Below are 26,417 nucleotides of genomic sequence, written 5' to 3'. Positions count from 1 at the left end.
CACCCACTTGGCCCTGGCCAGCCCGGCCTGGAGGATCACCCTCCGTGCTGCAGCTGGGTCCTGTGGGCACCAAAGGAGGTGAGCCTTAGGGCTTTTATCATGGAGAGTAAAGGCAGCAGCTTCTGTGGTGTCCCAACCGCAGCGTCTGGCGCATAGCAGCTGCTCAGTGGCTGTCTGCTAAGAATATAGAGGTTTTTCCCGTGCTCTGCTCTGACCACCCATTGCCTCCTCTTGCTAGAACAGGGGCAACATGAGCCTGGACCTCCCCAGTCACCCACCACCACCTTTCTCTGGCACGTTATTAATTAATAAATCCACTTAACAAAACATTCGTTGACATGTGAGGACAAGTGTGTGCCAGACGCTAGTCTCTGCTGCACAGACAGAGCTGCCATTGAGGGATTACCGTGTACTGGCGGAACCTGACAGATAATCCACAAATCACGTGGTCCGGGCTTGAGATTTGTTCAGGGTGTTAGGGGAGCACAGAGGGCAGGCACCTGACTTCCTCTCTCAGGGAGGGGACTGGGAGGGAGATGGCGGAGGGCTTCAAGGAGGAGGTGAGCGAACTGAGTCTTAACAGGTGGATAGGATGCTCCTGGGAAAGGCAGTCCAGGCAGGGAGCCCAGCACGGGCAAAGGCAAAGAGGCTCTCGCTGGTGGAGAAGCAGGCAAGGACGTGGGTGCCGGGGAAGGAGTCGGCATCTTCCCCTCCTGGTTGGCAACACCTGTGGGTCCCACTGTGCCCCTCAGCCCCGGAAGGAGGGTCAGGGCTTTGGACTTGGGAGGAGCCTGGGAAAGGAATTGTGATCTGAGAAATCCAGCCTGCATTTATTCAGCTAATTTGGCTGGGCTGACCCCTTAATGGGACTGGGCTGAGCTCCCCTGCTCAGTGGGGATGCCTGAGAACAGGGAAGAATTTGATCTCAGGGTCTGACCCTCAGCCCCCCGTTTTACAGCCTTGCTTTCAGTGTTCTCTCTTACCGATGCTGTTATTATCGTGAAGCCTTCTGTAGCCTCCTTTCATTCCAGCCATTACATTTTCTGATTTGACCTGTTGACAATTAGTCTTCTCCCAGTGGGGCTTGGTTTTTGTTTTGTTTTTTATGCACTTATTTTTCAGAAGTACTTTCACAAGTAATTTGAGTTGGTTTTATTCAACCCATCAGTCAGGCATCAGCGCCGTGGGTAATTGTTAGCCGGTAACAGCTGGCGTGTCACTGGACAAGCGTGGACCTGGAGTCCAGACTCCCGCAGCGTTCCCACGTGCTGGTGAAGAACGTGGGCTTACAGCTGAGTGTGGTTCAAGTTCAGAGCTGAGTGCAGACCCTGGGCTCACCCCCTACCAGCTGTGACCTTGGGCGAGTAATGGAAGAGCTTTTAATTTCACTTAAAATATCTTTAAAATATTCTTTAAAGTACTTTTGTAGGGATTTCATGACTATATTTTCATTGTTTAAAAAAAAAAAAAAAGATTTCACCCCATCCCAGCGGCCCCTTCAGAGGCAGCCCTGGAGGTTTTCATGGGGTGACAAACCCACAGAGACAGACACGGTTGTGTTTTTATTGTTTGCTTTTGACATTAAAGATGCGAAGCTTGATGTGTTGTCCTGTGTTCGATTTTTCACTTAACAACATGTCTTGGAGATTCTTTCAAGTCAAGGCATGCAAGCACGTGTCTAACCCAGGGTTTCTCACCCTCGGCACTAGTGACATTTGGGCACGGATGATTGTTTGTGGTGGGGCCGTCCTGGGAATTGTAGGATGTTGAGCAGCACGCCTGGCCTCCACCCACTAGATGCCAGTAGCACTCCCCCTGTTGTGATGATCGCACTGTCTCCATACATGCTAATATCCCTTGGGAGGGGGGCAGAGCTGACCCTGGTTGAGAACCACTGGTCTATGCCATACTCCATTCTTTCCACTGGCTCTAGAGTATTTTTATTTAACCAGATGGCCATTCAGATCATTTCCAGCTAACTTGACACTCTAAGCCTCAGTCTCCTCATCTATGAAATGTGTGTGATAACAGTGCCTTTTCCTACAGGGCTGCTGGGAAAGTTAAATGGGCTAATACACCGAACATGCTTGGAAGAGGGCTAGGCTCATAGCAAGATGCCACAGAAACATAAAATCTTCTTATTAATGATACGCTCTAAAATGATCCTTACTCTGTGACTGGGGCAAGGCCTTGTAACAACCTCCCTGACCGTCTGTCTCTTCATCTGTACAAATGGAAATCACTACCGCTTGACCTCACAGAGTTGTCATGAGGATCAAATGAGATAATAGCTGTGGAAACGCGGAGCCCACGCCTGACGCCCACTGTGGGCGCTTAATCTGTTCCCACTCCTTTATTTTTTGACTCATCCCTGTGAAAGAGGTGGGCCCAGCTTGACTGAAGGGGCTGAAGCCAGGAGGATACACCCTGCACGTGATCCTTCCTCCCAGAGGTGGTCCCAGAGCTCAGTGTAGGGAGCAGAGCCGCGGGCCAGGCAGCGACTCGAGGGCTGGGGGAGGCCCTTGCCCTGCCCCGCCACCCCTGCTGTGGCCTGACCTCTCCCTGCGTTCACCAGCATGGGCCTCAGAGAGTCCCCACCTGACAGGCCGGGCGCTGAACTTCTGAAAATGAGCGTGCAGAGCCCGAACCGTGGGCCCGGCCTACTTTGGGGTGTTTCATCGTCGTTCATTGCCCCATTTCTCCTCCTATGGAGTTGTCACCAGACGGGTTGCTTGTTTCCTGGTCGTGTGGAGAGCCCGGACTGAGAAGTAGCCTGGTGAATAATTCAGGCTCCTGGGTCACACACATGGCTTCAAATCCGGCCCCAGCACATTCTAACCATGCGACCTTGGGCAGCAGACTTCATCTCTCTGAGGAAAGGGCAAGACGCACACCCCGCTCCCAGCACACGGTGAAGATTAAGTGACATGACACAGCCCAGAGCCCAGCACAGGCAGTGCCTGCAACAGCTACGGCTATTGTGGGTGTTGCTGTTGGTGTATTATCATCAGTGTAATGATTGGTCCACATGGCTGCGGGGGATTGTGAGAGGGTGGTGGGCTCAGCCTTGCAGTCAGGTCGGAGCCCACCAACCCCCTTCCCACACCGTCGGGGAGAGCTGCCTGTGGTGAGGGACATGCTCTCCGTCTGCGCTGTGCATTGCAGTGGCCACTAGATTCATGGGGCTGGTGAGCACTTAAAATGCGGTCAGTGCGACTGAGGAACTGCATGTTTAATTTCATTTCCTTTAGAATCGTTTCTTGGGAATTCTGTGGCGGTCCAGTGGTTGAGACTCCGCGCTTCCACTGCAGGGGGCATGGATTCAATCCCTAGTTGGGGAACTAAGATCCCGCAAGCCATGGAGGGTGGCCAAAAAAAAAAAAAGAAAAGAAAGAAAGAAAGAAAGAAATCGTTTCTTCCATGTCAGTTACAACGGGAAGAGTTACACGTGGCTAGTGGCTACCATGTTGGACCGCATAGCCCTAGGCGAGTAAGACCCTGGGACCCGTCTCCACTTATTGGTCAGCCTGACCGTTGCTGCTGTGAAGCAGAGCCTCAGCTTTGATGACTTCATCTTCCACATAATGGGGAAGATGGGCTGGTGGTCATCCTCTACTGCCATCGAGCTACGTGTTCCTTCCCCTAACGGTCCTGAGACAGGCGGAAGCCCTCACCGAGGGGTACCCACCCACATCCAAAGGCCCTGCTTGCAGGAGCAGAGCCAGGAGACCCTCTGAAACCAAGCAGGCAGGGTCTGGGCTACGGGGCTCAGTGATGGGGAGACCCTGTCATCACAGACCCTTCCTGAGGAGTCGGGCGAAATTGCCGCCGTGTCCAGTACAGCCCAAGACGGTCCCCCTGTGCTGGTGTCAGTGACAAGCTGTGCTCCAGGCAGTGGGCTTATCCCAAGCCTGAGACACCAAAGCTTCTAGAGTTTTCTCTCATCACCTCCCCCCAGCAACCCTGTGAATTGGTAACTCTAGTTTTCCACGTTTTATAGACTAGAAGACAAATGTCCAAAGAGGCCGAGCTGCTCACTGAGTCACACAGCCCAGCAGTCTCGGTGCTGGGTCCTGGGTCTCCCGTTTCCTACTGTTGTGACCAGTGTGGAACTGGAAAACGAGTGGACTTCACATAGGCATTAACCATCCATCCCATAATGAATGTTTATGGAGAGCTGGCCTTATCTCAGGCTGGGAGAGGCACTTTACACCAGGGGTTCTCAATTGGGGCCGATTTTGTCCCCCAAGGGGGATTTGGCAATGTCTGGACATAGCTTTTTTTCCATTGTTCCAATTTTTTATTTGAATTTGAAATTTAGCAAAATCATTAAAACAGAAATTATGAAAGGGACAGAAAAATCAAGAATCAAACACCATCTGAGCCATGGGAACCTTGCACAGAAATGGCAGTGGGAACAAGTAACAGTGTACAGCTGGCCTAAGAAGGCTCGGTGATGGGACTTCCCTGGCAGTCTAGTGGTTAGGACTCCACACTTCCAATGCAGGGGGCGCGGGTTCAATCCCTGGTCGGGGAACTAGGATCCCACACGCCACGCAGCGCAGCCAAATTTTTAAAAATTTTAAAAAAGGCTCGGTGAGGAATGAATTCAAGGGGCGTTAGAAATTCTAACCTCCCTTAATATAAAGTGAAGTGCGTCTGGAGACAGTTTTGATTGTCACGGTTGGGTTGGGGGTTGAAAGCAAGGATGCTACCAGACATCCTGCAGTGCACAGGACAGCTGTGCTGCAAGCAAGGACCAGCCCCAGGTGCTCACAGGGCCAGGCTAAGAAGCCCTCTCTGCACAGATTACCTCCGCTCACCCTCAAAGTGATGCTCTCTGGTCCACCTTCCTGGTGGAGACCACAAGGTTAAGAGAGATGAAATAACTTGCTCTAATGGTCACATCCTAGCAAGTGCCTGAAGCAGGACTTGCACCCAGGACTCTGCCCCCAAAGCCTGGGCTTATAACCACCACATGTCATGCCTTGTAGGCAGGGACTGTTGATCCACGGGGGACGCGGATGGTCCTCAGCAGGTCGTGAAACCCCTAAAGTTGCATGCATCGTTACAGATGTATATTTTTCTAGGGGGCAGCCCAGAGATTTTATCAGCTTCTCGGTGGGAGCCACGTACCCCCCCACACACACAATTTAGGAGCTCTGGCCGGCAACTTAGAGGATGGCTTTTTTGCCCAGAGGGTGACAAGGAGGTTGTGCTTTCCACCGTGAGTTAACCGTCTTACGTAGACACCCCCCCACCCCGTACGATTCCTTCCAAGAGATTCTGACTGACGTTTGTTCCTTTTCTTTCAGGCAATCGCTCCTTTGCTGGAAAACAACCATCCACCACCAGATCTCTGTGAATTCTTTTGCAAGGTACTGCACTGCTGAAGCGGGGCTGTGTTTTCAGGAAGCAGCCTGTCTCTGTATGTGCATGGCAGGGGTTGGTTTTGCAAAATTTGCTGAAAACCAAACTTAGACCCTCCCCCCCGGCCCTGACCCAGGTCAGGGCCCCAGACACAGCCAGAGACAAGCCAGGCACCCCGTTCTTGGGTTACAGCCCCCTCTCCGCCAGACAGGTGATAAGCGAGGCCCAGGGTCAGACCAGCAGGTCAGGGAGGAGCATCAGAGTTTTCCTTGGAATGTCTTCCTGGCTGTCTTGGGAGAAGTTTGCAGCAGACTTTCTGAGCTCCTGACATCAGAGCTGGGCTATTATTATTAGCCAAGGCTCCTGTGAGCACTGGCCGGCCCACAGTGAGGGCACAGCCGTGAGGCTTTCCCTGAACAGGGCAGGCAGGCGGGGGATGCCAGGTGAACTTGGAGGAGCCCCGGAGCAGGACATCCAGTGCCAGGGACCCCGCGCCAGCCTTGCAGTGGGATTTACGTGGAACATCCCCAGGGCACGTCAGGGACCAGGCATCCCCCGTCTGAGAGCACCTTGGTGGCCCGGGGGCTGGACCAGCACACAATCCTGTTTGATCCTTTGCTGGGTGATTTTTTTTTTTTTTTTTAATTAATAGTAATCTTTTATTTATTTATTTATTTTTATATTTACTTTTGGCTGTGTTGGGTCTTCGTTTCTGTGCGAGGGCTTTCTCTAGTTGCGGCAAGCGGGGGCCACTCTTCAACGCGGTGCGCGGGCCTCTCACTATCGCGGCCTCTCTTGTTGCGGAGCACACGCTCCAGACGCGCAGGCTCAGTAGTTGTGGCTCACGGGCCTAGTTGCTCCGCGGCATGTGGGATCCTCCCAGACCAGGGCTCGAACCCGTGTCCCCTGCATTAGCAGGCAGATTCCCAACCACTGTGCCACCAGGGAAGCCCTGGGTGATTTTTTTTTAATGCAATGGTCTGATGTCCTTGGAAAGTCGCAGGGCCTGGGTTTGCTGCTTTCCCAGCACTCCCCTGCTCTTCCTCCTGCCGACCCCCTTCACCGAGCTTGTTCCTTCCACGGCCACACACCATCCTTTGGGGGTGTGGGCTGTGCGCACCAGTGAGACAGGCGCGTGGCGTGGCGGAGCAGGCTCCTGGGGACCTGCTGGCTCTGGGGTAAAGGGGACCGTGGTGCACTTATGGCTCCTCTGCCCCCTCACCCAGGGAGCACGCTCTCTGTGTGTTAGGGGACGCAGGCTTTGGGGAGACAGGATCACATCGTCCTCTTTGGCCCTGTCTCTCCATCAGCAGACCTTTCCGAGCGACCCACAGAGCAGAGGGTGGGCCCAGCCTGCTACCCGAAATGCCCAGGTGCATCTCTTAATGTGGGTGTGTGCCAGTGCGTGCCCTCTGGCCCACACGGGTGAGCCCCGAGTGTACAGTTGTGTGTGTGTGTGCAAGAGCGTGTCTAGGCGTCGGGCCCTGTGCTGTACCAAGGCCCCCCTCCCCCGTGGGGAACACCTGGGGAAGGAGTAACCACTTGGTGGGACTGCACACAACTAAGACGGGCCTTCTCTGCCCCCAGCACCTGGCGCTGTGCCCCCAAGCAGGGGAGTCAGGTCACCCGGCGTTTGGGCTCTTGGGAGAACGGCCAGCTGCTCCCTTACCTGTCCCGGCGGGTCATCTCCTCTCTCAGTATTTTGTCCCATTTAATCCAGACCTGCTCCTTTTTCTCCTCTCAAGCTGGGTGGTTTCTCCCAGATCTCACAGTGTTCAGACTTTTGTTCTAGAACAATGGACCTTTGTTCAAAGTAAATCATACCTGAGGGTTCCTGGTAGCACAGTTTGAAGAACAGTGATGTAGAGGAAACCATCCTTTTCGGCGTTTCCTGATAGAACTCCCTGGGTAGCTGCCCTGCCGTTTGGAGGGAAGGGCCCAGGCACAGGGATTGGTGAGACTCAGGGCTGTTTTCCCTCGGGGGGGTTGGAGTCGCAGCCTCAGCACTTCCTCCACCAGGCAGCCCACCCAGAGAGGAAGGCTTGAGGGAACAAAGTCGCCTCCACCGGGTCCACTTGGCCAGCTCTCTGGACATGCCCAGGCAGCCTCTCCTGCCAGACTTGGAAGCCAGGACCCCGAGATTTGGGGAAAGTTTACTTATCAAGAATTGTCTAGGATTTCTAATATCCCAAGTCCAGTGTCCTCTTCCAGGGCTGGAAACGGCACCTTCAGGCCCAGGCGGGTTTAAATGTGGTGGTGGAGCACATCGTCTGTTCCACCCGAAGGCCTTCAATTTCACTTTGAAAAACAAAACCCCATGCTGGTGAGATAAAATACATCCAAGAGCTGCGTGTGGCCTGCACCCTGCAGCCAGCTTATCAAAGCCTTCAATTGAGAAGTCACAGAATTTTCGAGATTCTGGCATCCAAGCACTAACCCCCGGTATTCTTGCACCTGATTTCCAAGAGGCTTCTCTGTTAGACCACGCACGCCGAACCTTAGTGCCATGGGGATCTTGCCCTGTTAAATAGGATTGTGTGGGAACGGACTCCTGTCTGTACCCCCTGAAACAGTCTCAGACCGTCAGTCAGATCAAAACAGAAAGCAAACAGAAGATCCCATCCCCACCCACTTTTCTCACTCCCCCAAAATGAACAAAAAGGTATGCATCAGTATTGAGCCGGGGAACCCAGGCACCAGAGCCAGGCTCACTGCCCCGAGCCACAGACCACGGTCAGGGCTTCCGCAGGCCCCGGCTGGACCCCGCCAGGCTCGGCGCTGACCATTTCCTCCTGCCTCCCCAGCACTGCAGAGAGCGGCCCCGGTCCATGGTGGTCATCGAAGTGTTCACCCCCGTGGTCCAGAGAATCCTCAAGCATAACATGGTAAGTTCCCCCGACACCCGGACTGCAGAGCCAGGGGAGGGGCACAAGCTTCCAGTCTTTCACTTTTCCAAAGATTTGGGGATGGGGTTGGCGGCTGACAGCCAGGGGCTGGGCTTGGGATTCTGTTGCACCCTGTGGGTTTTCACGCACCCTACCCCGCTTGGTTCTGTTTTTTGCTCTTAAGACAACAGGAGGAATCTTTCCACGGTAAGAATGACAAAAATAATGTGGCTGGGGGAGAAGAGATAGGTCTCATGTGTGTAGAGTCACAAATAATATCTGTAGAAACTCGGCCCTCGAGGAAGGGGAGTGAACTCCTCACTCCTTAAGAGGGGCCTACCCATAGGAGCATCCATGGAAAGGGCGGAAAGAGGGCTGTACAGTGCAGAAACCTGACAGTCATGACCTCAGCCAGAGGTCAGGGTCAATGTCCACAGAGTTAAGTCACAGTGCGGCATGTACCCTTGATGTGATGTGAGGAGGAGGGCCCCGGACCCCGGGGGTCTTCTCTCTCAAACCCACCACCTCAGTCTAATCATAACAAAAACGTCAGACTAATCCCAGCTGAGGGACATTCTACAGAACACCTGATGGCCCTCAGAACTGCCAGGTCATCGAACACAAGGAGAGTCTGAGAAGCGGTCACAGCCTAGAGGCCCTAGGAGACATGATGAGTAATTGCAATGGGGTTTTCTGGATGGGATCCTGAGACAGAAAAAGGACATTAGGGGAAAATCGAGGAAATCCGCATAAAGTACGGACTTAAATTAGTTAATTTTAAAAACATAGGCGCAGAATTTCATTGCACACTCAGTGGTCTGGGCTCTTGTAATCTGCTGGCCCTTTTGCATTCTGTCCTCAGTCCAGTGAGAGCAGCAAATGTCATTGTTTTCTCTGTATTACACGTGGGGAAACTGAGGCTGAGCAAAGTCCTCTAACTGGCCCCAGGGCCACAGCTGGGAATAAGAACAAATAGCGCCTACTCTCAGGTATTTACTGAGCACCTTTCAGAGCCGGATGCAGTGTGACGCTCCAGTGTATTATGTCACGTGACCCTCTTGATGGCCCGTGACCTCCTTCTGCAGATGAGGAAGCGGAGACTCAGAAAGTGCTGTGGGTTACTCCCGGAACCTGTGGGCAGCTGTGATTTCTGTAGGTTACTCAGGGACCTGTGGGCAGGTGTGGTCTCTCATGAGTGGTGCTAGGGAGCAGGCAGTCTGAAGCAAGGGCTGGTGTTCCAACAGGCTCTGCTGAGCCAGCCACCAACCTGGACTGACGTCGCCTGGGTGGCGTGGAGGCATCTGTGTCATTGCATCACACGTTGGGCCACTGAATCGGTTGTGGGGTGACCGTGACTACTGCCCCCCCACCCTGTCGAGAGGCAGCATGTGAAAACAGCTCTGAAAAGGGGTGACCTGCTCACAATTTAGTTTGTGAGGTAGCTTTCCTGTCTCGACACCAGACCCCCAAAGAATAGTACATAACCTACCCCCTTCCCCAGTCAGGAATGGAAAGTATGACACATGTGCCACACTTCCCCATCCCACACCCCTGGCAGACATCATTAGCCGATTACAGCACTCCTACTGCAGGGTCCAGGGGTAGCTTCAGAGTCTTTCTCCACACAGCATTCCAAGCAGCCACTACCGGTTGTACCATGTTGGTACCTTACAGATTCTCTTTACCATTCTCCCTGAGTGATCACACACCATAATTAAATTGTTGCTTATTTCTGAGATCCTCCTTAATTTGAGGTAACTGTATTTCTTGTTTTCTGAACACAGCTAAAGGGAATACTCCATCCGATTCTTTCTTCAGGACTAACAAACTCCCCTGGGGGATGGGGGGTATGCTGCCTTAATTTAGGCTTTAATCATTGCAAGGGCGCTCTCTGGCCTCTGCCACCTGGGAGGAAAAGGTCCCTGATTGTTAACTTTTTTTTCCCCATTTATTTATTTATTTATTTATTTTTGGCTGCGTTGGGTCTTCGTTGCTGCGCGCGGGCTTTCTCTAGTTGCGGCGAGTGGGGGCTGCTCTTCGTTGCGGTGTGCGGGCTTCTCATTGCGGTGGCTTCTATTGTTGCAGAGCACGCGCTCTAGGCGTGCGGGCTTCAGTAAATGTGGCTGTGGCCTCAGTAGTTGTGGCGCATGGGCTTAGTTGCTCCGTGGCGTGTGGGATCTTCCCGGATCAGGGTTAGAATCCGTGTCGCCTGCATTGGCAAGCGGATTCTTAACCACTGCGCCACCAGGGAAGTCCCCTGATTGTTAACTTTAAAGTCACTGTGGATGTGGTGTGAGGTGAGGGCCATGCCCTTTCAGAGTCCAGAGCAAAGGTTCTGGAGTTTCTTTTGCAAAGGACCTTCTCTCATCACAACATGTCAGTGACAGAGCCACATCCCCAGGGCACCCCTGGCCAGGGTCCAGGCCTCCTCAGGTGCGTAAGCATTTTTGCACGTTCCATGGTAGTCAATAGGCTGTTTAATAAGGATTCTTTTAGGACATCTGACTTCAAAGGGGAAAATGTCAAATTTCAGGCAGACTCCCAAGGCTTAACCATACAGCATCTCCCTTATACCTGGTTAGTTTTATGGGCCTGGAGTGTTGACTGTAATTTTCTGGATAAAAATCAGAACAGCTACAAGACAGATCCAGGATTTATGGCATCTTTTGTGGCCTGGCAGAGACCGGGGACCCTTGGGCATGAATCCTTTCTTCACTTTTAAAGAATTCCCCCGTGTGGTCCCGGGGCCTGGGGATGCTGTAACGCTTCACGATCCCACTTCCTCTTGAAGTCCACTAACTACACACTGAACTGTGTCAAAAGAGAACTGTAGACAGGACAGGGTGGGGGAATTAGGCCCTCCTTCAGAAGAGACAAATGTGATTGTGGCTCACACCAGGCACGGGAAGCACGGCAGGCCTTCAGTGTCACCCACTTAACACTCCCTAAATCTAAGTGATCGTCCGGGACAGCGTTCCGGAGCTGGTGTGGGGTGTCTGGTCACTGCCTGCCGCCAGCCATAGACCTGTCAGCACAGCCTGAGCCCTGACTTCTCTTCACCCCACGTGCAGTGTTTCCCAAGGACACGCTTGAATGTTTGGGAAATGGGGAAGGTCACACACCCCCGTGGTGTTCTGGGATTTCAGAGCTTCCCCTACTCTCAGAGTGCATCTTTTATATCCCGTGTCCCGTTTCAGGGATGAGCAAACTGAATCTAGGTTAAGAGTCTCAAAGAATGTTACTCCTTGGGCCACAATAAAAACTAGACACAAATGGAAGCATTCCTTAAGTATGTTCCCCTGGAGATTCTAAACAGTTTGTTCAACTGCATCCCCAAGAATGATCATGGTTCCTCTGCCCGCGTGCCACTCATTGGTGTGTTCTTGTGGCAGAGGAGGCAAGAAGATGTGGCTGTGGTCCCTAGTGGACCGTGATATGACCTCCTACTTTCCAAAGGCAACATATTTGACTTTGCCAAAGAGGCAGAATGTCCCTCACCCACATGTTAAAAGGCCACCAGACCCATCTATAATGTTAATTTCCAAGGAAATGACCTTGACTATCCAGAAATCTAATAACAAAGATAATGGCAGTTAGCAGGGTTTAGTTGCGTCAGTTTTCATAGAATCATAAAACGTTAAGGGTGGAAGGGGCCTAGAGATCGTTTCTTCAACTCTCGTTCCACAGTGGGGACGGTGAGGCCCAGAGAGGGCCATGGCTGCACAAGGCCACACAGCTTTCCTGTTACCCTTTTCCCGGGAACTCAGGGACTCTGGGCAACTTCCTCAGTTTGAAAGCACAATCAAGCTTCCATCTTCTCTTCATGCAGGGGCGCCATCCTCTAGCCCAGTGCTCTGTGTGTGCGTGTGTGTGCGTGTACATACATATGTATTTGTGGTGTGTGTGCTCATGCACGCGCGTGTATAGATCCTTCTGAGCTTTCTCGTGGCTTTTGCTGCCCTCCTTATGCAAAGGCATAACCCTAGTAGGCAGGATGGAAGCAGATGAGCCCCCATCGTCTTGAGGATCCTAATTCAGCCTCTCACTCCAGGTGAAGAAGCACCAGGCACTCTAGAAACTCGCTCGTGTGAGCTGGCAGGAGGGCGTGGGCAGGCCGTGTTCTGATCTGAGCTTTCCCCAGGGCCCGCAGGATCGGTCAGATCCACAAGGAAAGTCTCCACAGGCTTTATTTTAGATTGGAGTCCTGATCCAGGTTGCTTTTTATTAAATGGGTTCCCCCTGAGCGGGGGCAGGAGAAGAAACAGAGGAGTTTGGAGACCACCAGGCTTCCCTCTGATGTCTTGCTGGTCAACCTCATCACCACACTGTGACTTGCCCTCCTGGCCGTTCACACCCCAGCACGCGGGTTCAGAAGTCCAGTGACGTGGGAACGGACGCAGTCCTTTCCTGGCCCACGCCCTTCTCTCCTGCACCGCCTGTGCTGCTTCTCCTGACAAGTCCCCGAGCCGACAGCCACCTCGGACGTTGGCCTTTCCCCTCTTAGCTGAGAAAGCAGGGGGCCCAGAAACTCTCGGAGGGCTACAGAAGAGGAGCTGGTCCTCGCTGGAGGCCAGCTGGGCATCTGCAGGCCCGCGTGCAGCCACACAGAAGGGAAACCCCAACTGGGCTGTTCTCCAAGCACGTCTGGGTGGCACGCTGACCCACAGGGTGGGTGACACGTGTCAGGGACCCTCCTGTGGCAGGACATCTCCCATCTCCACGGGCAGCCATCGGGAGGTGTGAGGAGAGGGTGACAGGGCCGGTCCCTTCGAGTGAAAGATACGTGTGCTTCTAGGAAGAGGAGATGGCTGGCATGTCCCCGTTGCCTTCCACCCCAGTATCTCAGGGCACAGTGGGGTCCCACCACCCCTCTGGCCTCCTGCCTGCCTGTCTCCCCAGCTCCTGCCCTCTGCTGTCTCTGCAGGACTTTGGCAAGTGCCCGCGACTGAGGCTGTTTACTCAGGAGTACATCCTTGCCTTGAACGAGCTCAACGCGGGGATGGAGGTGGTGAAGAAGTTCATTCAGAGGTGGGTTCCTCAGCCAGCTCCCCTCCCCTTCCTGGCCTGTAAGCCAGCTTTCCTCTGCACCCAGAACCACTCACTCCATTGATGCCTGGAGAGGAGCTGCTGGCGTTCAGAGGCCCCAAGCGTCTCATCTTCTACGAGGGTCTCCTGTGTCCTCCTGACCCCATGTGGTCTGAGGCACTCGCTTGCTGTGTGACATTGAGCCAGTCGCTGTACCTCTCTGATCCTCTTTCCTCTGCTATCCACAGGGGTTGTCGTGCAGTTAAATAAGATGATATATGAGGAAGCCCCTAGCACAGTGCCTGATGCTCAGTAGGAACTCAGGAAATGGTTAACAGTCCTAAATAAAAGAGTATTTCTGCGGATCCCACCTGTGGGTGCTGGGTGTGTAGGGAACGATCTCCTGCTAGCCCTGGAGAGTCATCATTGGGGATTTGAACGGCCACCTCCCAGACTTGGCCTAGAGGAAGCCTGATATTCTGACTCTTACTTTTGGTGTTTGGGGCGGGGAGGGGGTGCTTTTGCTTTGATTTTTAAAATTTTTCTCTGTGCCTCAGTTTCCTCATCTGTAAGATGAGAGCTATAGTACTTACTTCGTCTAGGTAACATGAGGATTCTGTGAGCTTATACACATAAACACCAAGAACAGTGCCTAAGTGTGATGGGAACATTAGTGGTCGTCGTCACTACTCTTCTCATTTTTTAAGAAAATTGTGATAGCCTGTTTAAGCCGGTTCCAAAAGATAGTCACCTGGAACTCACAAAGCATTTCCACACCCAAAGAATGTGTCCTTCTGGGCACTTCCCTGGCGGTGCAGTGGTTAAGACTCCGCACTTCCACTGCAGGGGGTACGGGTTCCATCCCTAGCCGGGGAACTAAGATCCTGCATGCCACGTGGCGCAGCCAAAAAAAAATAGATACATTAAAAAAATAAAAAAAAGTTGTCTTGCTGGAACCCTGGTGACTCCAGGGTCCCTTTAAAGCACCCAGTAATGGTTCACAAAATTGTTTTAGGTTAGCCCTCTTAGTCCCAATGGCCACACCGATTTTCCAGGAATGTTACAGGTATTATCCCCAGGCCCCAAACAGCCCTGGGAGTAGGGATATTAGCCCCATTTTACAGATGAGAAAACTGAGGCACAGAGATAGCTGTGACGAATAACAATGGCTGGCATTTATGGAGGACTTAGCAACTGTGTCCCAGACCTCATGCTAGGCCAGGATCAGGATGACCATAATAACTTTTCTTTCAAAGCAGGCCACTTGGAAAGGAAAATGAGGTGAACAATTGTTACAGAACCACTGGGCATGAATTACAGACACAGGACGTATGGCCACTGTCTGCTAACTCTTCCCATGAATTAGAAAATTAGGTCCTCATGGTACCCACTGAGGAGGGGGCCGTTGTCCCCATTTTATAGCTTAGGAAAGAGTGGAGAGTTTAAGAAGCTTGCCAAGGCCACTCAGCTGGGCGTGAACCCAGGCTCCCTGGATCTGGAGCCCACGGTCCAGAGCTTGGCTCTCTGCTGCCTGCACATGGCAGAGCCAGGACGCAAATCCCGGTGTTGCCAAGTCCCCAGCAGAGGACTTGGGGTGCCCCCCATCCCACCCCCCAGTGTGTGTCTGAAGGGCACCCCGCCCTCCCCCTCCTCCTTGCCGTCACCTTCTCACCTAGCCCTCTGCTCTTTTCCAGCATGCACGGCCCCACGGGGCACTGCCCCCACCCCCGGGTCCTGCCCAACCTGGTGGCTGTGTGCCTGGCCGCCATCTACTCCTGCTACGAAGAGTTCATCAACAGGTCAGTCCCCACCGCCTCGGGAGAGCCTGGGTGGGACACGCTTGCCCCAAGGACGGTGACCTGTACACACCTGGCCAGGCAGGGAGGTGGAGTGGCTTCCACTGGACCTGCCTCAAGTGTGTTTGCCAAATCCCCTGTGTTCACTGGTGCCAGGGCCCAGAACCCAGGGATGTGACTGGAAAAGCAAACACTGTGAATCAATACTGGCACTGCAAGGCCGTTGTGTTGACTTGGCTTTAGGAACAAGTGTTTTATTCTGAAGATTTCTCACCACCGGGCACATGTAACCGGAAGAAGGCATGACAGAGCCACTGTCCTGGGTCCCCCAGGGTTTGGGTGCAAGCAGCTTATTAGGGAGGTAACCCCAGGTAGCAGTGGGAGGGAGCCTGGGAAGGGAGGACAGCCAGCAGACTCGATGTTCGTAAGCAGGTGACCACTGCAGGCACCTGTGCGTGTCCCAGTGGGACCTCCTGGGAGACTGTGGAATGTTCTCTCAGAGTCCCTCCCCTGAGGGATGGTGACACCGGGGTAGTTACTTACCAGCTCCCATTCTTCCCGGATTGAGGTTGGCTCCTGGGATGCAGAGTGACGTGGATGCCATTAGTCATATAGAACTTTCTATGGTGATCTCTGGGGTCATCAGAGAAGGTATGATGTGCAGGGCACAGATGGCATCTGCTGCAGCCGCCCTGTCCAGTTGTTCAGGTGGTGTACTGCACAACTCGGAGAGGGCCAAAATGTGTCTAGGCACCGCTAGAGCTGGGAGCACCGCAGGAATATATTTCAGTCCTTAAAGAAAAGGCAGTGGAGCATCACTGAAAACCTGTGCAAACAGGGCAACGTGAAGATGTCATGCTGGTCTTCCCAGGTGCCTGTTCCATGCCCTACAGCATGTTATATTAAAAGCCAAAGGAAAAAAAAAAAAAAAGGAGGAGGCACTAGAGAGCAATGCATGGCCTGTACAACCATCCTCGGCATCCCTGTGTACCTGGATGGTCACTTGCCCTTGGCCTCATACACTGCAGCTCTGGAGCTGATCTGCATGCATTTCAAACCCAGGCCACCCCAGGAAGTAGGAAGAGCATCAGGAGTGTCACAGACTCGCAGGCTCCTTTTCCTCCTGAAGCCTCTGCCTCATCCACCATCCCCGGGCTCGCTCCGTGGACACCTGAGCTGGGACTTAGGTTTCGGGGCAGGAACAGGAAACAGCACCTGCCAGCGTTTTCCCTCTGCGTCTCCAAGGCTCTGCCTGGGTGCCCTAGAGCAGGGTTTCCCTGACTTGGGAGCAGGAAGCAGAATGGAATCTCTCTCCCAGTTCCCACCCTAGGAGAAGGGCAGAGATGGAAAGAACCAGAATTAGGACCCGTGCACACTGTTACACATAGAGGGGACTGGGGACAGCCACAGCCAGCCTTTGTCCTTCTCTCATCCTTTCAACACTTGTTTACTGAGGGTCCCTGCTGTGCCAGGTGCTGAAGGCACAAAAGTAAACCAGCCGATGGGGCCCCTGCCCTCCCAGAGCGGATGGTGTAGCAGTGGGTGGAGGGGTGGGAGTGAGAAAGCGAGCGGTTTCATCAGGGCTGTGATGAAAGAAGCCAGAGGCGTAATTAACGTGGTCCACGGCAAGGAGTCTCAACCCTGGCTGCGTGTCAGAGTCACCTGGGAAGGCTTTACAGAAGCTAAACACACATAAACCCTGGGACCCAGCTCCTCATCACTTTGGTGTATTCATCAGAAGACATGTACAAGAAGGTTTACAGTAGCATTATTTGTAATAGCCCCAAACTAAGATCTGCCTCAACCCCAGTGTCCTACAACAGTAGAACGGGTAAGTTGTGGTGTGTTCACATGAAGGCATACTGCAGGACAGCAAGAATGAAGAAACTAGTGCAACCAGCAAGCTGTGAACTAATCTTACAAACATAATATGGAGCAAAAGAAGCCAGACCCGAAAGATACATAGAGTGTGAATCTCGTTCCTTGAGTTTCAGGAACAGGCAAAACGAATCTCTGGTGATAGAGGCCAGAATAGCGGCAGCCTCGGGGCGGGGAGTTAGGTGGAAAGGCGTGAGAGGAGCTTCTGGGTTCTTGGAAATGTTTCACATCTTGATCTTGGTCAGTGGTTCTCAGCTGGGGGCAACTCTGACTCCCAGGGGATATCTGGCAACGTCCGGAGACATTCTGGGCTGTAGAAGGGGAGGGGTGCTGCTGACATCCAGTGGTGGAAGTCAGGGATGCTGGTGAACACGCTGCCATGCACAGAGCAGCCCAGAATCATCTGAACTGTCTGGCCCCAAATGTCGGAAGTATCAAGAAGGAGGAGCCCTGGTCTGGTGGCTGTTTATTACACAGGGGAATTTGTGACAGTCACAAAGCTCTGCACCTAAGATTCGTGGACGAGACTGGACTGATGTTACCCCCGGGGTGTGCTGGAGCCCAGGCACATTTGGAAGCACATCTCTTCCCAATTCCACAGTCAGGGATGACACGTTGGTAGCTTGAATTCAATCATGGTGGGAGTATTTACACCAAGAAAATTGGCAAACACTACCAATCAGGGCTCCTTTTTTTCTGGAGACTTGGTTGTTAGACATTTACCCGCATCCCACTGGTTATATCTTAAAAAAGAAAAAGAAAAAAAAAAAGGTGCCTGGGCCCCACCCACTGCAATTCTGATTTAATTGGGATGCCCCTGGCATCGGATTCTTTCCTTTTTTTAACACCTTAGGCAAGTGGAGTATGTGGCCAGAGTTGAGAACCCTTGCTCTAGGGGGAAGTGAGGAAGGGATTCTGCAGGGAGGTGATATTTAAATTGACACCTGCTGGCTGTCAGCAAGGCAGGAGGACTAGATGATCCAGGCAGAGGGAACGGCATGTGCAAAGGCCCGGCAGTGCAGATGGAGCTGCCATTGGTCACATGTCCTACCCATGGTCCTTAAACACCTGCTTCAGAGTCCCCTGGAGTGCTGCTTGAAAATGCAGACTCCTGGACGCAGCGTTTCCGGACCAGGCCCAGGAATCTACATTCTTAAACTCCACAAGTGATCTGCTCCACGCTAAAGGCCACTGCAGGGGAGGAAGTGAAGGAAACTGAGTGTGCCCTGAGCAGAGAGAGGGGCAGAGGCAGAAGACGAAGTTGGAGAGGAAGGCCAGGCCACGGAGAGACTTGTACCACTGAGCTTCTCCCACCTCCACCTCCCCTGCTGAGCTGCTCCTGGGGTCATGTCAGCGGGTCTGCGGCAGGGCCTGAGCCTCTGCTTGTCTCATAGACTCCCAGTAATGCCGCTGCTGCTGGTCGGGGACCATGCTTTGAGTGGCGGAGCTGTGCCTGTGTGTCAGTTGTGGAGGTTTTATTCTAAGGACGTTGTAGTCGCCGATGGGTTTTAAGTAGAGAACGGACTTGATGAGATGTCAGTTTCCAGACTCCCCTCTGGCTGCCGCTGCAGAGGCCACGCACGACCTTGGGGCGGTTGCTACTAGGTGCCCAGGGTGGAGGCCTGGGGAGGGCGAGGCGGGCCCTGCTGCCTCCCGCTCAGGCCTGCCCTGATTCCCTGCTCAGGACAGCTCAGCCCCCTCGGAGCCCACAGTAGTTGGGGATCCAAGTGCTGCCCTCACCTCCCCCAGGAAATCACGCCGAGGGCTGCAAGACCTTCCCTAGGCTCAGGTCCATCCCACCCCCTTGGTCAGTCCCTGGAAGATAAAACCCCGTGCCGTCTACCGGGCCCGTCTGTGGTGCTCTCAGTGGGTACGTGATGTACTTGTGCACAAAAGAACAGACAACTTGACCCAGGTTAGCATAGCTCGCTGGAAAATCACCCAATCTGAGCCAAGCAGCCTTGAAAATCCACTCCTAAATCCCAGCAAAGGCAAAGGGGATGGAGCTGAGCACTGGGTAGCAAGTTAGCTCTGAGTAACTACACCGCATCCTCCACCGGACCACACACAATTTTCCATCAGCCGTAGCATTCTCGGACTTTAGCTAAAGGGTTTTGTTTTTCCCCAGCAAAGCTTAAAGTGTATTTATCAAACATCCTTGGTGGGCTCAGCTCAGGCCTGGCTCGTGGCACGTGCTGGACAAATTCAGGCCCTCTGAGCACACTGGGGGTGAGTTCTGTGCTTGAGCCAGTCCTTGTGCACAAGGAGCACGCGCGTCTCTTTGGAAGCACAGGCGCATGCGTGTGGCCCATTTAGGGGAGGACTGGATGAGCAGCTGTTTGTGATCATATCATCGTGCTCTGAGCCTCTTGGAACAGTGGGCTCAACCGTGACTGCACACACAGGGAGCCCTAAACATGACTGGTGTCCGGACTCCACCCTAGAGATTCCGACCTGATGGGACATTAGGATGTTTAGAAGTGCCTCAAGGGACACTGGTGTCCAGCCAGGGGTGGAAGGTTCTGGCACAGGGGCAGGAAGGGTGAGAGCGACGGGTGGAAGAAATCAGGGAGGACTTTGTGGAGGAGGAGGACCTGCATGGGATCATGCAGGATCTTGGACATGGAGAGACCTGGTTTCAAATCCCAGCCCTCTCCACTTACGAGCCATGTCATCAGGGTAGTCACTTGACCTTTGGTAGCGTCTTTCCTCACCTGTAATGTGGAGATGGTAATACCTACCATTCAGAGATATCTGAGAATGTCTGTGTGGTCTGTGTGATAGCACTTAGCACCGTGCCAGCCCAGGGGCACCAACAAAGGAAGCCCACTGCTGGAGTTACCTTTGTCCTGACGCGCCTCCCCGTAATGTTTGGAAGCATCCAGTGAGGAGGCGCTTTACCCAGACTCAAAGCTCTGACAAGTCCTGCTGTAAAGAGGCCCAGCATTTCCCAAACACATGTGACCTCAATGATGCCATAGCGCCCTTTCCTCAGCTAACACCTGTTAACCGCCTGCACAAGCATCGTTCCTCTAGGCGGTGGAGATGCTGCAAGGGGCGGGGTGGGGGGTTAGCCCAGAGTGGTGGGGCGCTGCAGACAGGAGGGACATGCAGACTCCAGGGGACTCGTATTTGGGGTTTGGGATCCCTTTGAAGGGTGTTCCCAGGCGGAGGGCAGAAGCTGAGCTTTCTCACCCAGCAGGGATGAGGCAGCAGAGGTGGGGCCTGGGCCTCGCCCCGAGGACATTAGGGGGAGGGGGGCAGTTAGACCAGAGGAAGCAACTAGAAGCAAAATCGCTAGTAGGTCTCATAGGTGTGTCCGGAAGGTGGCCAGGGAAGGCATCTTGGTGGAGGTGAACGCCAGGGACCTTATGGGTCTTGTGTAGAGGTTAACATCACTTGTTCGTTCCACAAACGTGTCGACCACCTGCTATGTGCTGGGACTACAGCACGTGCCTCGACGACAGGCAGCCCGGTTTGGATGCCGTCCCCACCTCTCCCTGTCTGGAGGCCTTGAGGGAGCCTGTCTCCTCGCTGGTGGGGGGGATCCAGTAGCACCAGCTTATCGCACCGCCGTGGGGTTCCGGGGACACTTAGCCGCGTGCAGCCTGGCGCTTGGAAGCACCCACTAGATGGCAGCTCGCGGCTTCTGTGGCCCGCCCCCAGGGCCCGCACTCACGCCCCTCTCCGCCTCTCCCCCAGCCGCGACAATTCCCCCAGCCTGAAGGAGATCCGGAACGGCTGCCAGCAGCCCTGCGACCGGAAGCCCACCTTACCTCTGCGCCTTCTGCACCCCAGCCCGGACCTGGTGTCTCAGGAAGCCACGCTGTCCGAGGCGCGGCTCAAGTCGGTAGTCGTGGCCTCCAGCGAGATCCACGTGGAGGTGGAGCCCGCCAGCACTGCCAAGCCGGCGCTGACGGCCAGCGTGGGCAACGACAGCGAGCCCAACCTCATCGACTGCCTCATGGTCAGCCCCGCCTGCAGCACCATGAGCATCGAGCTGGGCCCCCAGGCCGACCGCACGCTCGGCTGCTACGTGGAGATCCTCAAGCTGCTGTGAGTGTCCCCCGGCCTGCCTGGTACCCTCGGGTTGGGGCGGGGGCTTGCAGCTGGCTGGAGGCGTGCAAGGGTGGGCGTGCTGAGTGTGGGTGCACAGGAGGCAGGTGTAGGGTGTGAGGGCACTTGTTCTGGGGTGTGTGCATGCAGGGCTGTGTGTGTACGTGTATGCTCGAGGATCTGGACACGTGTGTAGGGTATAGGCACAAGCATGACGTCTACACCTGTGTCCATGAGTTTGAGAATGTGTGAGTGCGTACGCCTGCCAGGATGTGCTTCAGCGCACGGGGCCTGAGTATGTCCGTGAGTGTGTGGACACCTCTGCGTGTTGTGTAGGGTGTGGGCTCGTTCTGAAGCTGTAATTGTCCTTGTGCGAGTATAAATGGCTTTGGGTGTATGAGGGCATAACAGCATATGGGTGATTGCCCGAGTTTCTGTGTGTCGTGTGTGTCTGTGTGTCTGCATGTAGGAGTTGGATATGGGAGGGATGTGGATTTCTCTGTAGGGGCAGTATGTGCGTTTCGAGTGCCTGTGAGTGTAAGTGCACAAGTGTAGGTGTGTCCGGGTGCTTGTGCTGCTTCTGTGCATGAGTGGCTCTGAGTGCAACATGTGGGTGTGAGCATTTGTGCACAAGAGCTGGAGTGTGTGTGTATGTTCTCTGTGTATGTGTGCGGATATGCCCATGAGCCAGCGTGTGGGTGTGTTTCTGTGTCACATGACCCATGCACGCTTCGCGTGTGCGGTGTGTACTTGCCGTCAGGTTCCAGCAGTTGCCCCCACGCAGCCTCATCCGCCGGGCGGGGGCGGGAGCCTGGCTGGTGGGAGGAGTTCTGAGCAGGAGCCGGGAGACCCGGTCTGCTCTTGAGTGCTGCTTCTGAGCTGCGCGCTTTGGGCCGTGCCTGCCCCTCCCCGAGCCCCACTTGTGTGACTCTAGAATGGAGGGGGTCTTAGTCTTTGACCCCCAAGGGTCTTTCCAGTTCCACCATTCACACCCCAGACCCGCCTCGGACTATGTGCGCCTGGTGCTGAGCCCCAGGCGGGGGGCCTTGCTGTCCACTCCCTTCCGCCCCGCGCTGAGCTCTGCAGTTCTGTGGACCGGCTGGGCCTGGAGAACCCAGCAGTTGCCTCCCCCACTTGCTCCCACCAGCTCTGTCCTTCAGAACAGGACTTGGCGCCACTTGCAGGGATGGGCATTGCCCGGCGCAGTTGGTGGTGGCAGATGGGCTTTTCTGAGGGGCTGGGGGCATGACGGCATGGTTGCGTCTGACCGATGCCCGGTGCTTATCTAATGTCAGGGCACCAGGGCGCCTCGATCTGGGGGGGCCTGCCTCCTGGGGCTCATCGGTGTCGCTGGGGTCACACTGAGTCCCTGCGTCGTTCTGCTCTCATGAACGGGGTGCTTCCCGGAGTGCGCTCGTGGTCCGGAGGGTGGAGGCTACCTGCCGGTTGCCTGGTGAGCTGGTGAATGAGAGGTGCCTAGGGGTGCCCCTGTTCACGCTCTACAAGCAAGGCCTGTGGTGTCTGTGGAGGTGAGCACGTGTGTGCACACACAGGCGTACACGTTACGCAGTGGCTTCCCGTGCTTGGAGGTGACTCTGGATGCAGCATCCCCAAACTCTCCCTCTGCCCTTGCTTTGGCCCCGGAGAGGAGAGGGGGAGGCCTCCCGTGGTTCCGGCAACCAAGGCCAGCTGAGGGCACGACCGCGATTAGCGATATCTCCACCCAAAGCAGATTCAAAATTCTGCTCAGAGAGCATCTCCGAGAACACATCTCAGTCTCTTTAAGGCTGGAGGAGTCCCCGCTTTCTCCCAGGGTGGCGGTCAGCCCTCCGAGGGACCGGCCAGCCGCGGCCCACATCTCCTCCTCATCTGGCCGGGCCCGGCTCTCCTCCTGCGGCCCCTGATTCCGGCTGTTTTCCGCAAACACCTGGAACTCCCAGACCTTCTGCCAGTTCGGGCCCTGACTCATATTTCTCATTAAGCACTAAGGGTTTGAGTTTCATCATGCAGTTGACACACATTTTTTTTCCTTCTTCATAAACATGCTCATGAATGCGGACTCTGTTCTTCCTGATCTGCTTCCAGACCTCCTGCCTGCCCACATTGCCCAGCTGCCAGGTCATGGGTGGGGGTCAGGGGGCCCGTCAGAGGCTGCCTGCTGGGCGCTGGGCGGTGTTCCTGACCACTGCTCAGGGCAGCACGTCCCGCCCCACCCGGAGATCTCCACGAAGCAGGGTTTATACGTCCAGAAGCCTTTTTTACCTTGGGGGAGCGCAGAGCACGATTTGGGCCTGATCACTTCTTTCCCTAGCAGCTTTCTTTCTCTAACTCTGCTGCCTGCTTGAGTCACTGGCCCACTGGAGGGCCTCACGTGTCAAATCCGCAAAACCCCAGCAGCTCAAAGTGCTCTAAAGCATGATACGTTGGAAAAAGCACAGATTCAGAGCCAGACTGCCGGGTTCAGTGCCCAGGGGTGTCAGTGTGAGCTTGTGACCTTGCGCTGGTTACCCACCCTCTCTGAGTCGAGCTGCCCCTAGCCATTAGAGGGCATGGCTTTGGGCCCCAGCACAGAGCAGGTATCTCTCAGGCATGGACACCGGGCAGATGGGAGTTACTACACTTTCTGACTACAACTGTGTTTCCTCTATTTTAAGGTACCGTTGGGAGTAAGACACATCATCGATTTAATAACAGTACTTTGAGAGGGGGAAAAAAAAAAAACTAATATGGCATTCAGTGCAGACTCAGTTTGCAAGAAGCGTACATCTGAGAATTGAGGAAATGCGGCCATAGGACTTAGTCTGTTGTGTAACTGCAGGCAGTTTTCTTGGCTTCTCTGGGCCTCAGTTTTCTCACCTGTAAAATGGGTGTCTTCCTCAGAGGGGCTCTTGGGAGAATTTAGGACTTGGTGAGAGTGGACTGCTGTTATCAATAGGGCGGCTCCCCAGATGAGAGTCCTGTGTAAAGAATGGAAGGACAGAGGCTCTAATTCGGAATTGAGGGGTCCTCTCAGTGCATTGTGGGGGCCAAAGAAGCCATGCTTAGAGCCTGGGCCCAGCCTGGCAGACCGCGTCCACAGGAGCAGGTGGGTACCGCTCCATCCCGAGAGAGCGGGCAGGGGCCCTGATTAGTTGTGTTCCCATCAGAGGGCCCTCAAATAGTTAGAATTTAACACCTTTGGAAAGTAACGTAAACTGCAAAACGTTCCCTGGAGACTCAAAAAAGGAAAACTATTCCCAGCACAGGTCAAGGCTGACTCTGAGATCATCACCCTGTGAGGCCCAAGCTGGGTGGTACGATGGAAAGAATGTGGACTTGGGAGCTGGACAGAGCAGGTTTGGCCTATAGTTGTTCGGATTCCAGCTCTTAACCTCCTGGGCACGTGTGTGCGGTTCACACATTTGTTTACCCACTTATTTATGCATTCTTTCATCAAACACTTACTGCACACCCAGGTGGGCCAGGTTCTGTGCTAAATGCTAGGGACCCAACGCCCCCTGCTCTCAGTCCCTCTGAATCTGAGTAGCACCAAATTCTAAAAGCAGCGACATTGCCTGCCCGGTGGGATGGAGCGTGGGAATCTCCTGGCACATGTGTGGCCACAGGTAAAGGGATGCCCTTCCGTCCAGGAAGAGAAAAGAGCCGCCATCATGAGGGAGAGGTGGGCACATCCACTGTTTTCTGATCAGCTCGAATCTGGCTACTTGTTACTTTTGCAAACACATGGATTTTTTTTTTTTAATTTCTTTATTTATATTTTTGGCTGTGTTGGGTCTTCGTTTCTGTGCGAGGGCTTTCTCTAGTTGCGGCAAGTGGGAGCCACTCTTCATCGCGTTGCGCGGGCCTCTCACTGTCGCGGCCTCTCTTGTTGCGGAGCACAGGCTCCAGACGTGCAGGCTCAGTGGTTGTGGCTCACGGGCTCAGTTGCTCCGCGGCATGTGGGATCCTCCCAGATCAGGGCTCGAACCATGTCCCCTGCATTGGCAGGCAGATTCTCAACCACTGCGCCACCAGGGAAGCCCCACATGGATTTTAAAAGAGGCCTTGATGGGCTGGAGGTTAGCTGGAAGACGCCTCACCCCTCGGGGCCTTTAGGGAAAATGCAGATGGACTTGGGGTTGTCCTCGTGACCGGGAAGCATGATAGTGACTAGAATGTAGAAGGCAGGCGCCGGGGATATCGCCCAGGACCTCCCTGCTCCGTGAAGGACTGGCTCAGCCGGATAGCGCAGCTCTGCCGAGCGGGAACAGCAGGAGTTCAGTGCAGGGAAGGGGGACTGTCTGGGGGCTTGGAGACCCTGGCGGACAAGGAACGGCTGGAATAGCCTCCAGCAGGCGGAGAGATGGAGAAGGAGGGTGCAGGCGACCGCGCCTCCAGGATGAAGCCCGTGAGCATGGCTGGAGAGTCTGATGAGGCTCTGGGGTGGGGTGGACTGGAGCCCAGTCAGCATCTCTGTCCTCACGCGGGTCCTCAGGCCCCAGACACCACCGCTGCCAGCCGTTCCTCCAGGTCAGCTCACCCTCTGCCAGCCGCTGTCTTCCCAGTGGGACTCGGGGGCCGGAGCTGGGTGCCCGGGGGGAGGGGGTGGAAGGACCACCTCACCTCCTTGGTTGAGTGTCAGCCAGACTGGAGTCCAGTCTTCCCCCCCACCGTTCAACTGATCGTATGATTTTGGACAATGAGTCCGCCTCTCTGGGCCTCGGTTTCCCAGTTGTGAAATAAGGATAGTGACGCCTGTCAGTGCGTTCTGGCTCTCAGGGCTGCCTCGAGAATTCAGTGAATTCGTGTGTGCCACGCATTCGCCGTACCACCTGGCACCCTGCAAGCTTGTGGCAAGGACAGGTACCCCCATCCCCACGGTCAGCATCTCCGTGCTCGGGCTTCTGGCGAGGGTTTTAGATGAGGTCTGCAGAGCAGCAGAAATACACATATGTGTGTGTATGTATAGTGTATGTATTCGTATAGATGGACCGATCCGTTTGGAAAATTTCAGATGCAGATTCCTGGGGCTTGTGGCCACTCTGTAGAACCCAGACACTCCCTGGAGCATTTGAGGCCAGTGGATCTGCCTACAGCCCTGGAAGGTCCCTGGTGGGATGATGAGGCAGAGAAGGGGGATTTGCCCAGGCCCCCAGCTTCAGAGATAAAGGCCACTCATTTCTCACCTTGGATTTTAATCCCTGGGCCAGCTAGTTGCCTTTTGAGGGAGCAGATACTTGTGCGTGTGATGGCAGGAGCAAAGCAGAATGACCTGTGTCCCTGACACACCCTTCTGGCGCCCTGGGCTGCGTTAGGTGCCTCGCTTGTGGTCTTCTAGAAAGGCCATGGACCTCCCCTTGGTCTCCCAGGCCTCGCTCTGCCCTAGCTCACCCCCAGGGGCCCCTGTGAGGACCCCACCAGCACCCCA

At 54.5% G+C, this 26,417-nt stretch overlaps 1 protein-coding gene across 2 annotated transcripts in view; it reads left to right on the top strand.

Moving 5' to 3' along the window:
• Positions 1–26,417, top strand: part of CMIP (c-Maf inducing protein) — a 235,047-nt gene that overhangs the window by 190,690 nt on the left and 17,940 nt on the right. For both annotated transcript variants that reach the window (XM_061172842.1, XM_061172843.1), the window contains 5 exons: positions 5,316–5,378; positions 8,175–8,255; positions 13,180–13,283; positions 14,975–15,079; positions 20,657–21,010. In XM_061172842.1, coding sequence (XP_061028825.1) covers positions 5,316–5,378; positions 8,175–8,255; positions 13,180–13,283; positions 14,975–15,079; positions 20,657–21,010 — 707 coding nt within the window. The remainder of the gene's footprint in view (positions 1–5,315; positions 5,379–8,174; positions 8,256–13,179; positions 13,284–14,974; positions 15,080–20,656; positions 21,011–26,417) is intronic.

This window comes from Eubalaena glacialis, chromosome 18, assembly GCF_028564815.1.
Source record: "Eubalaena glacialis isolate mEubGla1 chromosome 18, mEubGla1.1.hap2.+ XY, whole genome shotgun sequence".
NCBI classification, from domain to species: domain Eukaryota; kingdom Metazoa; phylum Chordata; class Mammalia; order Artiodactyla; family Balaenidae; genus Eubalaena; species Eubalaena glacialis.
This window is presented reverse-complemented; position numbering and strand designations above follow the sequence as displayed.